Raw genomic sequence first — 17,318 nt, 5'->3', positions numbered from 1 at the left:
AGGAGATGCTGACGCTATTAACCCATAGACCACATTTTAGGTACTAAGGATGTACATAAGCTATCCTTCGACAATTCCAATTCATGGTATTTATTTTAGTGAAAGGTTTATTCACATGAACAAGGATAAACGCAGAAGGATCTTCACTGAAACTTGTTTTTTAATTCTCTACAGTGAGAAATGGCCTAAGTGCCCATCATTAAAAGCAGATGCTAAATAAACTATGGAATAGCAACACTATGAACTACTAAAAAGGAGTTTTAAAAATGAGATAGATCTATATGAACACGGATGAGGGAAGACTGCTGAGACAACAACCTGCAAACGGATTTATGTTGGATCAATAACCAAACTGCACGTAAACCTGTATGTGAAACCCAACCAAACTGATAACACTGGTATTTTCTAAGTTGGAACTTGAACTGATTCATTAGTGTTAACTGTACAGTGCTTCAACACTTTACAGGGTACTATGGTGCCACCTATATAACTAAACACAAATGTAATAAGAAAGAATGTTCTTACCCAGATGATTTTGTAGCTCTCGTGTCTGCCCATCTTCAGTTGGAGTAATGAGATCCCATATGAAGCCTTTAATTTTCTCATCTCCTCGGTAGTGAACAAGGCAATAAGCTAAGAGGGCTCGGCAAATTATTTCTACATCATGCTCATTCAGCTGCCTTTTAAAACGGCCATGAGACAGAATCTCTCTCCATCGGCCCCATCTGGTTAAAAAAGGTAAACTTACATTAATATTTAGTCAAGTTCTAGAGAAAAACAGAACTCATGGATAAAAGGCTTGAAAACTACAAAAAACACATTTGTCATGAATAGGATTTACCTAATAAAGTTTTTTTCCCTGAGTGTAAAATGCAGAACCATGGTATAGTGATTTCAAATGTGTCTTATTCAGTAATGGATAACAAGATTATCCATTTTATATTATTGAATATGCAAATCTCAGAAAAACAAGGAATTTGACTTCAGTGATACATTTATAATTTAAAACTTAAGGATACTCCATCATTCTGCTATTAAATATATGTTAAGCATATAAATGTAGGGTATTTTAAATCTACTTAAAATAGATTTTTATTGATTCTAACAAGATGAAAAAATACACTAGAATACAGTGTACGTTTTCTGTAACTTTATATAGACTATTAACAAGAAACATTAAAATAATTTTTTTACCCATAAACTAGAAGATTTTTCTCTACTCTAAAGCATTCAGTTCTTCCATAGCCATTGGAACGATCACAGGGTCTCCGGAGTTTGGGCTTTTCATCCCCTTCACTTTCGGCTTCAGATAATTCCGCCAACTCATCTTTTGTGGCACTAAAGGGTCTTGTTTGCTTCCTAATTCTTGGAGTGTCAATAACCAAGCTGTTCTGTAAAATTGTTAACAGCTATTACTTAAAGGTCCTTTTACTATTTTGTTTATAACAGTGTTTTATATCTTCACCTTTCAAATTGTACAAACAATAAAATAATTACAAAAAGTCAGAAAAAGAAATTACTAACAATTTCATCAACCTACCAGATCAACTTAAAAATTTTTATATTCCTTTAAAATGCTTATTACCATACACATATAATATTGTGACATCACAGTCATAGGATGAAAAGAATTTGGTATTTGGTCTTATCATTAATATGAGAGTTATTGTGTTATGCTTTATATAATAACCATAATATATTTTTAAACTATATTTATGCATCTTAGTTTTCTTTACCTAATTCATAGTTTAGATTGTTTTCAATTTTTTTTCGCCTTATTTTTAAGTAGGCTTCACACCCAGCGTGGAACCCAAAGAGGGGCTTGAACTCACAATCCTAAGATCAAGACCTGGGCTGAGATCAAGAGTTGGATGCTTAACAGGTTGAGCCCCGCAAGAGCCTTCGTTTTCAATTTTTAAAATACATAATGCTAAAGTAAATATTTGTTAAAAAAATTTTTTTTTAATGTTTACCTAGTTTTGAGCCAGAGAGAGGCAGAGCATGAATGGGAGAGGGGCAGAGAGACAGGGAGACATAGAATCTGAAGCAGGCTCCAGGCTCCGAGCTGTCAGCACAGAGCCCGACACGGGGCTCAAACTCATAGACCATGAGACCATGACCTGAGCCGAAGTCGGATGCTTAACCGACTGAGACACCCAGGTGCCCCATTAAAATAAATATTTGTAATCTAAGTTTATCCTAAAGATAAATCCAAAAAAGGGAAATACCTAGAAATACCAATACTGGTCAAAGGATTTAAATATTTTATAGACCCAAAAACATGTTTTAGTCCTTTCCAAAAGAGTTATATTAATATACAAAAAGCAAGGTAATTAAGTGTATGAACCTCACCGTGTTTAATTCAGTTTAACTCATTCAAAACAACTTAAGTTGACATGTTTTTTACCTTCAATGAAATATTTCCAAGTTAGGAAGATATTCTTTGAGAACATGTAAAAAGTCTGTTTCTCCTTCAATTTTGCCCACTAATTTTAGAATTCATCAATGGGTCTTGTCTGCTACAATTATTACTGTGGGCAATACATGGTAGAACTCTTCTCTTATTCCTTCTATATTTGTTAATCAGCCTTTTTTCAGTAAGAAAGAGTTGTCCTTTTGCCCCACCCCAGCTTCTTTAAAGACAAAAAAAAAACAAAAAAAAAAAACCCTAACTGTATTTTTTGAGTAAATTTTCAAGTCTTCTGCCCACAATCTTTTGAGGTTTGATGTATTTTTGATCACCTTATATGAGCTTTCGTGTAATAACAATATTGACTTTGATATAAATTTCTGCTATAAATAAGTCTCACCAGTCTAACTGCCCTTTTATTTTCCATTAAGTACTTTGGAGTACTTAATGGAAAAAGTACTTAAGTAGTCTTATGTATTTGCATATGCCAAACATTTCCTTTGTGATTTCTTTCTAATTTAGAATGTTTTCCCACCAAGTATTTGATAAAACAGAAATCTAGTTTTTCCATTTTTTCATGCTTTTGAAGAATTAAAAAAATTTTTTTTATTGCAAATTGGAGTTTACTTGGTATAGAGTATATCATTATAAAGTTCCCCCCAACGCTAACTCAATATTCTAGTCATGATTATTATATAATGCCTTTTTCTCTAATATTTCTTTATTAAAACTTATAATTTGATCTTTTTCTGTTATTTTGTTCTTATTCTTTATATCTTTTTCTCAGTAGCATGCTGTTTTAATCATGTTTATAATACATTATGTTTTAATAGATAGTAAATAATGCTAGTCTGCCTTCTTTGTACTTCATCTTCAGAAAACCTTTAAATGTCTTTTTCAAAGCATAAATAAGAAAATGTAACTGTACAAGTATTAAATGAGTAAGTGCTTATAAAAGTTTACTTATAAAGTGCTTAACTCCCCAAGGTAATATACAAGGCCCTATAATGTGACCCATATCTATGGTCTCTGACCTTGCCTATCACCTCCTCACTGCCTACACTACCATGTCATTTCTATTTCTGGAATACCAGAGCTTATTTCCACCAATGGCTTACTGCCATTCCCTGTACCTTGAAAGATTTTCCTCATGTCTTTACATTATTGGCTCTTTCTGGTCATTCAATCTCAGCACAACTGAGAGTGACCTCCCTTGACCACGTCGCTTAATGCTGTCTCTACACCTCCCAGCATTCTCTGCCATCTGTTTCATTTTCTTCCCTCTCTGAAACTATCTTATGCACTTGTTTACTTCTGTCTCACCTACCAGAATTCATAAGTTGTGTAAAAGCAGTGGTTGCTTTGTCTTGGGCACACTGTCCCTAATGTGAGAATGGCACTTGACTCATAGTTGGATGAATGCATAAATGCATACAAGTGTCTCTGGATCCCCAACAGAGACTTTTGAAAACTCACAAATATCACACTATAGGCAGTGTTCTATATCTCCCTCATATTTTAAATTTAACTGTGTTGGAGCTCTTTCTATATCACTAGTACATAGGGATCTACATGATTATTTTTACTTATTGAATTAGACAGTAATGCATGCACTAATCCTCTATCGTAAGAGGTTTAATTAGTTTGTAAGTTTTTTCTAAAACAAAAAAATGTGGCAATGAACATCACTGTACTGTTGTTATCATTGTACCTGTATGATTATTGCTGTAAGACAGGTTCCTAAAAGTGCATTTAAAATAAACATTTAATATTCTTGACAATTCATTTTTCCAGGGAAACTTTACATATTGTCTGGTTATATGAAAAAACTGTTAACATTTTGATTTTGGTTGCGTTTCTATGTTTATAAACTCTTTTTTTAAATTTTTTAAAAATGCATTTATTTATTTTTAACAGAGACAGAGAGATAGGAGTACGAGTGGGGGAGGGGCAGAAAGCGAGGGAGACACAGAATCCGAGGCAGGCTCCAGGCTTTGAGCTGTCAGCACAGAGCCCAATGCAGAGATCGAATCCATGAACCACGAGATCATGACCTGAGCTAAACTTGGAAACTTAACCGACTAAGCCACCCAGGTGCCCCTATGTTTACAAACTCTTAAAATGCTTAAAATATGTAGTTTTCTTGCCAACTGACAAATCTCCCAATTAAATTTGATAATTTACTTAACTAAATCACATATATCTGTCAGTAAGTATACTCCTAAGTGTTTTGTACCTTTTTTTCCTTCTGTGAATAGATGTTTTCTTCCATTATATTTTTCTACTTCTGTTAGTACCAATATTTAAGAAGGCTAAGTGGTGTATTTATCTTCTATCCAGTTAATTCATTAAACTCATTTATTTATTTTTAAATGTTTATTTTATTTGAGAGAGAGAGAGAGAGAGTGAGAGGGAGCGACTGAGGAGAGGGGCAGAAAGAATCCCAAGCAGGCTCCGTGCTATCAGTGTAGAGCCAGACATGGGATCTGATCTCATGAACCGTGAGATCATGACATGGGTTGAAATCAAGAGTTGGAGGCTTGCTTCCGATTCTGTGTCTCCCTCTCTCTCTGCCCCTCCCCCGTTCATGCTCCATCTCTGTCTCTGTCTCAAAAATAAATAAACGTTAAAAAAAAATTAAAAAAAAAAAAAAAAAAGAGTTGGAGGCTTAACCAACTAAGCCATCAGGGCACTCCTATACTTTTAATGAGTAAAAAATTCCATTGCTTCCAGATTCCACTGCCTTTTTATTTTTATTTTTTTTAAATGCTCATTTATTTTTGAGAGAGCTCAAGTGTGGGAGAAGCACACAGAGGGGGACAGAGGACTTGAAGCAGGCTCTGCGCTGATAGGCTGACAGCAGCAAACCCGATGTGGCTCCAACTCACGAACTGCAAGATCATGACCCAAGCCCAAGTCGGATGCTCAACCAACTGAGCCACCCACGTGCCCCTCCATTGCCTTTTTAGACATATAAACATGCCATATGTAAATAATGATGTTTTTATAAATATCGTTTCAAATTTACTTATTTGTTTCACATACAATTACACATATTTCTGAAACACATTAAATAGTAACGATTGTGTATGGCAGTGGTATTATTTCTCATTGTAAAGTTTTACATTTTAATTAAAAAGACTATCTATTAAAATAGATCCCATGCACCAATGCTTAATATAGAATTCTTTTAATCATTTAGCAGTTATCTTGCTAATAGATAAGATTCACAAACATTGATTCCTATACATAATTAGACAGGTGTCTTATGAAGTAAACAGTTATGTTATTATTAGTTCTACAAATTGTATTTTAGCTTTTTGGCCCTTTCTTAGCTCTAAGTAAAGTTAAAAAAGAAACAGTTTTGCCACTTTCTTGACTGTTTTTTTTCTCCTTTTGTATCTGACTGGATCATCATTAATGGGAGCGGACTCCAAGGAAACAAAGTTAAAGAGCAAAATAAACATAACTGATGATTTGAAGACATTTTACAAATTAAAAAACACATTACAATTTTAAGAATATGAGTATCCAAACTTAAATTTTCCCTGTATTACAACCTATCATGATAGATACCAGAGGTATTAAATTGAAGCAGTGCCTAACTCAATATATGATCATTCAGATACTCCACATCAATTTATTTATGAAGTAAATTTATTTCAGTAAGTACACAGTTGAATACCTTAAAATATTATAATAATATGAGAAAGTATCCTAATAGATAATTTTTTAAAGGGAAAGAAATACTTACTCTGCCACTGATGGCATCTATATCTATTTCTGCCTTTTTAGCCCATTTCTGCCAGAAGTTAGGATCATCTAAGGAAATATCTGTCCGATTTCCAGATGCCACAAAACTTGCCTGAAATACATAATGGCAGTTTTTCAAAATGTTTTGAAGTTTAGAGGAAAATCTATCAAAGTATATTTACAACATTATCTCCTCACATTTATTGGGGATAGAATTTGAATTCAGCATACACACATACATTCAAAGGATACTCCAAATGCTATGGTCTGAAACAGCACAGTATCTGCTCACGGCAAAAGGCTCACTGCCAACATAGGCTGGAGTTTTTAGGAAAGGATTAAGTAAGTTATTACTGTTGTTTAACTCAAGCTTTTGATAAGTAAGGATCAAATCTCTTTGGTCAAGAAGCTACACAGGACAGAGATATGCTTTCTAGATATACTACATGAATATTAAGAAATTAGGTTAGAACAAGAATTTCAAAACTGCTTGCCCTATACAGTTCATTTTCTGGTATACTCCTACTTTATTTCCATCACATTTTTAAAGAGATAGATCTCCTAAAGAAAATGCAATACAGGATATAAGAAATAAAAAAAAATCAGTCTGTCTTTACCTTAAAAACGCTTTTCCTTACAACAATACTGCATAGTCATTGTAAAAATTTAAGAGATTACAGAAAAACAAAAAAAAAATACAGATGATTTACTTTCTTAAATATTGTAGAAATCATACAATCTTTTAGTTGGAACAAACTTTAGATATTGCAGCTCAACACTGTCACTTACAAACTAATAACCGTTATTTGAAACTTAAGTCCCTGAAAATAGATACGCCACTTCAAAGGAAGTCATCAAAGTGCTTTATAAAAATGAAACAAACAGTAAAGATACGTGATGCTTTAAAAAAGAAAAGAGCCTGAAAAATGCACGGGAACACTTACAAGAGTTAAAGGGAAGAATGTAGTCAAATTATTTTCAAAAGAGAATATAATTGGTAAATGGCTTACAGATAATGCTTAATTATCTGGGATATAATCAAATGATAAAAATCTTCATTAAAAAACCCATCTTGATGGCATTTTAAAAGAAAATTACACATTAAAGAGATGATAAAGCAGCTATACCCAAACAAGCCATTTATGACATTCAAGGTAAGTCTGCAAGTCTGAAAGTTTGAACAGTGGAACACTAATGATATGAAGGAATCACTGTGAATTTGATTTTTGAATGTAATGGTAAGTATTGTGGGTGTGTTAAAGAAATCTTCATATATATTATACATATGCCTGTATATATACTATCTGGGATTTCCTTTAAAATAATATGAAGGATGGATAAGGTAATGATGAAGCAAGTTTGGCATGAGTTGATACTTATTGAAGCTGAGTGATAAGTATACAGGTTTTATTATACCACTGTCTATATTTGTACTTTGAATCTTTAGACTGAGTCTAACAAATGAATTAGAAACAAAATTAAAATCCTAAATGCCTCTTATGAACTTAAAAGATTCTGTTCATGACACTACTTACCAAATATTAATTATATTCATTCCATCAAACATTCTTTTGAGGCTGGGTTATTAAGATGCTATATAAGAAGTGTTGAAATATTATAAATGTTTAAAATGTACATTTTGCTGGCATACTTATGAAACAGAAGTGATAGCAATAAATATTTTAATGAAATGAATTTAAGGGGCGCCTGGGTGGCTCAGTTGGTTAAGCGTCCAACTTCAGCTCAGGTCATGATCTCACAATTCATGAGTTTGAGCCCCGCATCGGGCTCTGTGCTGACAGCTCAGAGCCTGGAGCCTGCTTCGGATTCTGTGTCTCCCTCTCTCTCTGCCCCTCCCCTGCTTGTGCGCTGTCTCTCTGTGTCTTAAAAATAAACATTAAAAAAATTTAAAAAAAAGAAATGAATTTAAATTTTATGGGGTTTTTTTTGTTTGTTTTTTGGTTTTTTTGCTTGCTCTAAAACTATAGCTTTGTAGGCTCTAAGTGTAATCACAACTGTCCTTATAAGAGGAAAAGGCTATGTGACAATAGAAGCAGAGACTGGAATAATATGGTCACAAACAGGAAACGTAGGCACTCAAAAAAGCTGGACAGATTCTCCTCTGGAGCCTCCAGGGAAAACCCATCCTACTGACACCTGGAGTTTTAGCCTGTGAAGACTCATTTTGGACTTCTGACGTCCAGAACTATAAGAGAATAAATGTGTGCTGTGGTGATTTGTCACAGTGGCAACAAGAAATAGTACAGCCAGACTCCTCTTCATGATAAAATACATATTATAAAAACCCATATCCAACTTAAAACAGCACAGGCTAACCAACTTGATAAAATGAAAAGTAGTAGCCATCATCATCTGCATAGATGTATTTGATGACAAAGTATTATGAACGAGTGTAAGGAAGAGATATCTAAATTTGCTCAAGTAATTCTTAAACTATGAGGGGACTTCTACTTGTTAATTCAGAAATGAATTTCTCATAGCTGAGGACATATGATATCCATACTTTCAAATCTTCATTAATTAGATTCATCAACTTCCAGGAACACTGAAAAGTTCACTGAAGTTCTTTGGGTTTTATTTTGTACTATATAGTTTCACTGATAACATGCTTCTTGAGATTTAACAAAGCTAGCAAATGAGCATCTGCTTTACATGGACATTTAATAGGAAAAGACATTAAATATGAAAAGCCATTAAAAATTAACAATTAGATTTCTGGCACATATTAGATTATGATTGCTAATCTTAAAAAAAATCCTATGTTACTGTGGATGATCACTTTTATTCTGCTACCAGGTAACTGTTGATAATTAAAATAATTTACCTGGAAGAAACTATCCTTCACAATTACAGCTTTTGTTATATTCATTGTAAGAAAAATGATAAATTTACTTTTCAAATAAAATTAAAAAATATTTCTAAATAATTTTAGATGCTATTGTCAAATGACATATAGCCTATTTTCAAGATGACTTTCAAAATTCTGAAGGATTTTAATGAATTAATGCCTATAAAAATAAAATGCCTGTTGTAGAAGATGTTATCAGGTATAGGTTTACCGATTAATTCCAAATGTTAAATCTTAACATTTTTATTCCTCCAAAAATATTTTTCCTTAAATGTTTTCCTCTAGTCATTAAATCCTTTTATTATTTACAAAGGAAGGTATTTTATATGCTGAAATCCATCTTTCTAAATTAGAAAGTAGCAGAAAGATAGTGGGTGCACAGAAGGGCCTTTACAAGTAAGCAATCCACTGAAGCTTGATACAGACTGGTTTGTTTTTGTAAATTAAGCAATTCAAAGTCTTGTTCGATACCAGAAAAAAAAAAAAATCAGACTAGAACATTTCTATTTCTAGGATCCACCTTACTGCCCTTATGAAAATTACCTCAAAATAAAGTTCAAGTTACCAATAAGGAGTTTTATTTGATGGATATGTACGAAGTCTGAATAGTCTCATTATGCACTCTGCTCCATATATATGGCTTCTTTTAAAAATTATTTGATAATGCAAAGAGATGGATTGGAATTACTTCATTTATCCAAACCACTAAGAATAACTGAGCACAGAGGAAGTCTGGAAATTCCAGGAAAAAGTATAAAATACTACTAACTTTGCACCTTTGATGCCACTACATACTGGTGCCATATTCTAATATGCCAAATGTCCACTACATAGTGGCATTCCCACACAACTGTGGAAATGAACAAATTCTAGGACAACTACAGGCAAATTCTCTGGACTCGCTCAGCTACTTAAGCACCTCTTCAGCCGGCTCTTTTTTCAAATACAAGTTACTCCCTGGTCTGAGGATTTCAAATAGAAATTTAAATGCTTAAGTATTTCACATTCTTAGAGCACAGCTGGTTATGACTAGAGTATACTTGAGTAAAATAATACTCGTCTAGCACTTTATTATAAAGTAGAAAAGGCCAAGACTATTACGCTGTCTTTTTAAAAAATATTTATTTATTTATTTTGAGACACACACACACACACACACACACACACACACAGAATCCGAAGCAGGATCCAGGCTCCAAGCTATCAGCACAGAGCCTGATGTGGGGCTTGAACTCACAGACCTCGAGATCATGACCTGAGCCAAAGTTGGAAGCCTAACGGACTGAGCCACCCAGATGCCCCTATGCTCTCCTCTTTAAAGACAAGAAAGACTCCTAAAGGTTAACTGTCCAAGGTCACTCAGCTTCAGAGTCAGAATTCAAACTCTGGTATTCTGACTTTCATGATGATTCTCATTAGCATGGTAAACTTGGGAATCTCCTGTGGTCGTTAAACACTTTACATATGCCTACGTTAACTAAAAAATAAAACAAATTTAAGATTTTCTCTAGACATGGAATAACCAACAATGGTGATTTCTGTAGTAGCTGGACGCAGTGTGTTGACAACTTGGGTAGAGCCGAGGAACCCAGAGTAAACAAGATTTCTCAGGAAAGAAGCCAAAGCCATGGTACATCTACCCAATCGTGACCAGTTGTAGTTCTCAGCCTTATACTTCTGCACTATTCCTTTTGTTTCCACAATACTACTTTTTTCAGGTTTATTCTTTGTGAACTCTCAAATCTCAAATCTGTATCCTAAACAACTCTCCCAGACACCTCCTCTTGGATCCCCTGTAAAGGCCCAGTATATTGTTTTCTCCACATAAACTTCCTTCTTTTGCATTCTCTATTTTACTTATGGATACCATGACCCTTCTAGCTACTTAAGCCTGAGATCTTCAAGTCCTTTTTGATTCCCCCTTCCATACATTCCTAACTGGTCATCAACTCCTGTTGATTCAAGTGGCACTCCGCTACCCTAGTTCACCCATCACTGTATCCTATATAAGCCTCTAATCGGTATCCCTGCCTTTAGTTTTTCCTCCTTTCAAACTCATTCTCTACACTGCTGCTAGCATTAAATTTCTAAACTGCATTCATTTTGTCCATTTTCTGCTTGAAGGGATTTAAAAGCTTTTTAACTGCCTCAGGATCAAGTTCAAATTCCTCAAAATGGAATTTTTTCAGCCCTTCACAATTTGGATCTAACCTTCCCTAATCCTTTCATTTTCATCTCCCTGTGCATCTACACATGCCTATGCATAGTCCTTGAAATCTTCCTTATAGTTTAGCAACACAGGATTCATTTCTTGTGATGTCTCTGTAACACAATGAAATTCACACTGCCTTCAAGACTCAGATGTTATTTTTCTGCAAAGGCTTTCCTGACTCTCTGGCTCTTCAATTTTATGCAAAATTAATCATTTTCTTCTCTACTTTTTCAGCAACTAGAACGCTTTCATTTTAGTATTCCCAGTATTTAGCAAAGTACCTGACACATGATTTCATTTTTGCTGAAGGAATATAAGAGAAAAATTTTCATTTGAAGACTGATATTATTTTGGATATAGTCTCTATACTACCTGCTGTAACACAGAGCTCTCCATAAAGATAAAGATAGACTTCCAGGTTGAAAGTGGACAGGGGGATACAGAAAGGAAGTAGAGGGAAAAGGAGAAAGCCTGTATGAATCAGTGCAGGTGACACAGAATATTGCAATAATAAACTTTTCAGATGAATATAAGATATAGGTTTATCATGTCTCCTTGTAAAAAAAAAAAAGGGGGGGGGGTAGAGGTGAATCTAGGAATTTAGTAAACTTTTGAAATGTTTTCCCCAAGTAAGGTAGTTATTAACACTTCCTTTCCAGACACAAATTTTCCCCTCCCCAGATTGGATTTAAATATTTAAGATGAAATTAGAAAACCTTTCTCTTCTTTAAGTACTTGAAATTACTGTCAGTTAACGTAAGATGATTCAACCTACATTCTTACATTTTGCTCTGACATCAGCATAGATGTTCTTTAATTTCTAAATCTTATTTTAAGTGTTCTACTCTAATACATAGAACTATTCCTGGTTATTATTCTTACTCCAGTATATGTGAAATTTGATATGAGAAATCAGAAAAAAGAAATGAAGGAAAAGAACATTTTATTTACTTCGTAAACATTAAGTAGGTACTCTGCAAGTGATTAGTAGAGTAAGAGTGGAATTATTTTTAGTAGTAAACATTACTGGTATATTTATAAAATATCACTCACTGTTACCTTGGCAAATGTTGACCCACGTCCTTCTGACTCAATTGTGATAGTTTTTGTACGACGTAGTAAAATCTGATCGATATCCTCCTCACAGAATTTAGAGCCTTCATCTTCTTCCTCCATAATAGCACCATATGCACCTCTTCGAAGCAGATCTTCTATTTCCTTTTTGGAAAGCTGTTGAATCTAAAGAGAAAATAGTTTTGGTAACAATATTATTTTGAAATTCATAAAATGAGAAAGCACCCCTAAAAAATTTCAAAATACAAAGAGTCATGTTTAAACTGCATTTGGGTTTACAGTATAAATAAGAAAGAATTCTCTGAAAGAATACATTGAAATTGTTGACTTTTCCTTATTATCTTTAAAGTAAGATTTGCCTTGTACCTATAATAGCTTCAGTTACAACAAAGCCTATAGGGCAGGTAACCTCTCAATGTTCTTTTTAGTAGTAGGATTCTACAGTTGTTACAAGCATAAGATATGAGACAACAATCTTGAGGGGAAAAAAAATGCCAAAAAAACCTTACTTATAACAAAACAAAGCCAATGCCAGTAGTTTGACACCGAAAAAAAGCTGAAAAACTGTTTATAGAAATAATGTAGAAAAATTCACCAATTCTGTTTTCCTATGCCATGATACAAACAACCTAAAAGCACAGCAAAGACTTTCTACCTTGAAAACACATTCTCAGAGTTCACAAGGCCTGTAGCAATATGCAGAAAATGATTCACAAGCATTAGCTAAATATGGGTCTATTCTGAAATGCCTCCTTACATAAAAGCATCTATTTAGTGTTCAGGATGGACCAGAATAAAATGATACGCAACTTGAGGTTAAATTAAAAGCAAATAAGAACATAAAAGCTACAAGTAGAAAGAAAATATACATACACCACCAACATTACTTTCTCTTCCGCTCATGCTCTGTAACACAGCCTTATCTAGACCCAGTTTCAGACTGGCTCGGTCAAACATCTCTCTCTCATAGGAGTTACGAGTTACTAGTCGGTAGACTTTAACTGCTTTATTCTGACCGATTCTGTGGCAACGAGCTTGGGCCTTTAAAAAAATGAAAAGTTATAGATTCAATTTATTTTACAAAATAGCACAAAATGCATTATACAAAAGGCATTTAACAACAGACTATCTCAATGGAATACAAAAGTATGAAAGAATTTTTAGAAACTCTTGCTATTGAATTAGTTATATCCTTTTCTGAAATGAAGATAGTGCTTACTAAAATGAGAAAGGATTCCGCAATCAGCAATAAGTTAAAGCTTAAGCTTTTATTTCAGATCATATAAATCCATGAAGAATCATTTTTTATTTTTAGTTTTTCAAATGTTTATTTGTTTATTTTGAGGGGTGGGCAAAGAGATGGGGAGAGAGAATCCCAAGTAGGCTCCATGCTGTCAGCACGGAGCCCCACACAGGCCTTGATTTCATGAACCATGTCGACCTGAGCCGACATCAAGAGTCAGACGCTTAACTGACTGAGCCCCCCAGTCGCCCTCAGAATTCTTGTTTTTTAAAGAGGGTACCATCAATATAATTGTAGACAGTAATATAAGCTCTACAAACATTATTTTTAACTGCTGGCAACTCAAGCTTTAAATTTAAAATCTAACCCTAAATTTCTCAATTTTTTTTCTACTACCTTATCAATAAACTTTTCAATACACTTTAGTAAAGCTGGGGGAGGGGGATAAAAACTTTGGGGGGGGGATAAAAACTTAAAGTGAATACCTCTGGAGACCTAAATTTTACTTAAACAAAGAAAAAAATTATTTAATATGTAGATACATTGGAAGTAAAGACATCAGAGATTACATAAGAGCTTCATATTTTATCTTGAAGTCTTACTAAACTTAAAATTTATTCCTTAATGTTTGTTTATTTATTTTAATGTTTATTTATTTTTGAGAGAGGCAGAGACAGAGCTTGAGCAGGGGAGGGGCAGAGAGAGAGGGAGACACAGAATCCGAAGCAGGCTCCAGGCTCTGAACCGTAAGCACAGAGCCTGATGCGGAGCTCGAACCCACGGACTGTGAGATCATGATCTGAGCCGAAGTTGGACGCCCAACCGACTGAGCCACCCAGGTGCCCCAATATTTGTTTATTTTGAGAGGGAGAGTGTGTGCATTACCAGGCAACAGGCAGAGAGAGAGAGGGAGAGAGAGAATCATAAGCAGGCTCCATGATGTCAGCATAGAGCCTGACGCAGGGCTCGATCTTATGAACTGTGAGACCATGACCTGAGCTTAAATCAAGAGTCAGATGCTTAACCCACTGAGTCTACCCAGGCGTCCCTAAACTTAAAATTTATGTAATAAATTTAGACTCTAAGGGTTCCACAGAATCAATGGTCTTTCTCCCAAATTATTAATCACCTTCCCATTATCTTCAGAAGACTAAATCATAAATTGTGGCATTACAATTTATAGGTGGCATTGATACTATACTCTTTTTGACATCTTTATTCTATCATGCTCTTTAGAACTCAGAATTCCGAGTGAACAACATTGCTCTAGGTCTAGGGAAAGTATAAGAGGCCAAATTTTTCATTAGCCTATAAAGAGTAGATCTATATTAGTAGGAAAAACCAAGTGACAGGGAGAAGTTGTCCCCAACTTCTGATACAGTTTTTCCAGGTTCTATAATGTACTTATATTATTTTATTTTAGATGTTTATTTTAGAACATCACATGCACTGTAATTTAAAATTTTTTTTACTGTTTATTTTTGACAGAGAGAGAGAGAGAGAGAGAGAGAACGAACGAACGAACATGAGTGGGGAAAGGGCAGAGAGAGAGGGAGACACAGAATCGGAAGCAGGCTCCAGGCTCCGAGCTGTGAGCACAGAGCCCGACGCTGGGCTCAAACCCACAAACTGTGAGATCAGGACCTGAGCTGAAGTCTGATGCTCAACCGACTGAGTCACACAGGCGCCCTAATTTTAATATAAATATGTACCCAACAGGCAAATAATCATGATTTGGGTTTATCCTACAGATTGGTAAACTACACCCTGTGGACCAAATCTGGCCTGCCGATTGAGAATGGCTTACACTTTAACAAAAAAATTTTTTTAATGTTTATTTATTTTTGAAAGAGAGAGACAGAATGCAAGTGGGGGAGGGGCAGAGAGAGAGGGAGACACAATATCCGAAGCAGGCTCCAGGCTTGGAGCTATCAGCACAGAGCCTGATGCAAGGCTCATACCTACAAACTGTGAGATCGTGACCTGGGCCAAAGTTGGACACTCAATCAACTGAACAACCCAGGTGCTTGTACACTTTTAAGTGACTATAAAAACAAACAACAAGGAATGTGTGGCACCTTATGTGATCTATAAAAGCCCAAAATATTTACTAACTGGCCTTCTATAGAGTTTGTCTCATCTGTTAAATTTGGATCTTTGATATTTTGAACTAGAATACATATAGTTACACAAATAAGAAGTTAAAATCTTATTTTTTAGAAAGCCAGGTTTATTCTCAGTAACAATTTGGAATTATAACTACCTAAAGTAATAATAATATTAATTTCAATACAATAAAGACTACCATGAACAATAAAAAAATTTCTCTTAAACTTTGTTTTCATATCTTTCCTCGATGCTTATCTTCTGCATACTTTGATGCTATCTGATCACTCTGTTAATATTCCTATTTCTATGAGATCCAAGTATTGTCCTAACTTACACGTATACCTTAATTCTGTATTTCATAAAAAGGCATGGTCTATTAGGTCTTAATTCTATGCGTACTACATTATATGATGACTGAGAAGGTGAAATTAGGATAAGCGCTTATTTTTCAGAAAGTAAGATTCTGGGATTTTTATTTATTGCAAAGACGTTATTCTTAAAGCTCTCTCTAATTTACATAACAGACTTCAAACAAATACTGTACTCAAGTCAGTAAACCTATTTAGAAGATATATAACCTAAATGTATAATCTAAATAAGTATATTTTGTTATCATTAAATTAAAATTAAGATAATTTAACCTATTAGGGAAACATACATGGTAGTTTGTTCAGATAAAAATACAAGAGGTGGAGTATCAAGAATAGTTAAAGGAATGAAAAAAGAAATTTATTTAGTTAATTTTTGAGCGAGAGCAAGCGTGAGCAGAGAGGGGCAGAAGGAGCGGGAGAGAGAGAATCCCAAGCAGGCTCCGCACTGTCAGCATGGAGCCCGATGTTTATCTGAAACTCACAAACCGTGAGATCATTACCTGAACTGAAACCAAGAGTTGTATGCTTAACTGACTGAGCCAGCCAGGTGCCCCGCCCCCCTGCCAATAAGAAATTTAATTCTCTTAGCCAAGGAATGTATTTACCTGCAGGTCATTCTGAGGGTTCCAATCAGAATCAAAAATTATACATGTATCAGCAGCAGTTAAGTTGATGCCCAACCCACCAGCTCGGGTGCACAGAAGGAAAACAAATCGATCTGAATCAGGTTTACTAAATCGATCTATAGCAGCTTGTCGCAGGTTCCCTCTGACTCTTCCATCAATTCGCTCATATAAATATCTATCAAATGAAATGGCATATATTTAGTTAGATGAATATAATGAAAATAAACATACATTCTATCAGATGTAAAGTCAGTTCTCCTGCAACATTATATTTACTATAAAATTAAGAAGCAATATCACCCAACCAGTTTCTATGGTTTTTTAACTCTTGGTGTTGGTGGTAGGGAGAAAATACAAAGTAATATAAAGACACAAAATCTCTGCATTCCTGATGTATAACTAAAATACCATCATAATATCATTTTCAGAAGTTGGAATTCAAAAAAAAAAACCATGCAAAAACTACCTTGCTAATCTCATTATAATAAAAAAAAATTTTTTTTAAAACAAAAATCAAAGACTTTCATAAAACCTCAGGAAACTTCCCAATGTTTCTCTGTCTCAATCATGTTATTCTCTCAAGATATACTTGATCGCAAACTATGTATCTATCAAGGGCAAACTACAATGCTAATTCTTTTCTTTTTCATC

The 17,318-nt window shown here is 34.4% G+C and overlaps 1 protein-coding gene across 11 annotated transcripts in view; it reads right to left on the bottom strand.

Annotated features, from left to right (window-relative positions):
- Window positions 1-17,318, bottom strand: part of CHD9 (chromodomain helicase DNA binding protein 9) — a 233,692-nt gene that overhangs the window by 47,053 nt on the left and 169,321 nt on the right. For all 11 annotated transcript variants that reach the window (XM_019455939.2, XM_053906106.1, XM_053906109.1 and 8 more), the window contains 6 exons: window positions 16,647-16,842; window positions 13,192-13,359; window positions 12,304-12,483; window positions 6,165-6,275; window positions 1,195-1,391; window positions 526-725 (listed from right to left, as the gene is read on the bottom strand). In XM_019455939.2, coding sequence (XP_019311484.2) covers window positions 526-725; window positions 1,195-1,391; window positions 6,165-6,275; window positions 12,304-12,483; window positions 13,192-13,359; window positions 16,647-16,842 — 1,052 coding nt within the window. The remainder of the gene's footprint in view (window positions 1-525; window positions 726-1,194; window positions 1,392-6,164; window positions 6,276-12,303; window positions 12,484-13,191; window positions 13,360-16,646; window positions 16,843-17,318) is intronic.

This window comes from Panthera pardus, unplaced genomic scaffold (genome assembly GCF_024362965.1).
Source record: "Panthera pardus isolate Hobbes unplaced genomic scaffold, ASM2436296v1 HiC_scaffold_18, whole genome shotgun sequence".
Classification (NCBI taxonomy): domain Eukaryota; kingdom Metazoa; phylum Chordata; class Mammalia; order Carnivora; family Felidae; genus Panthera; species Panthera pardus.
The sequence above is the reverse complement of the archived record's forward strand: the minus strand, read 5'-3'. Positions and strand labels throughout refer to the sequence as shown.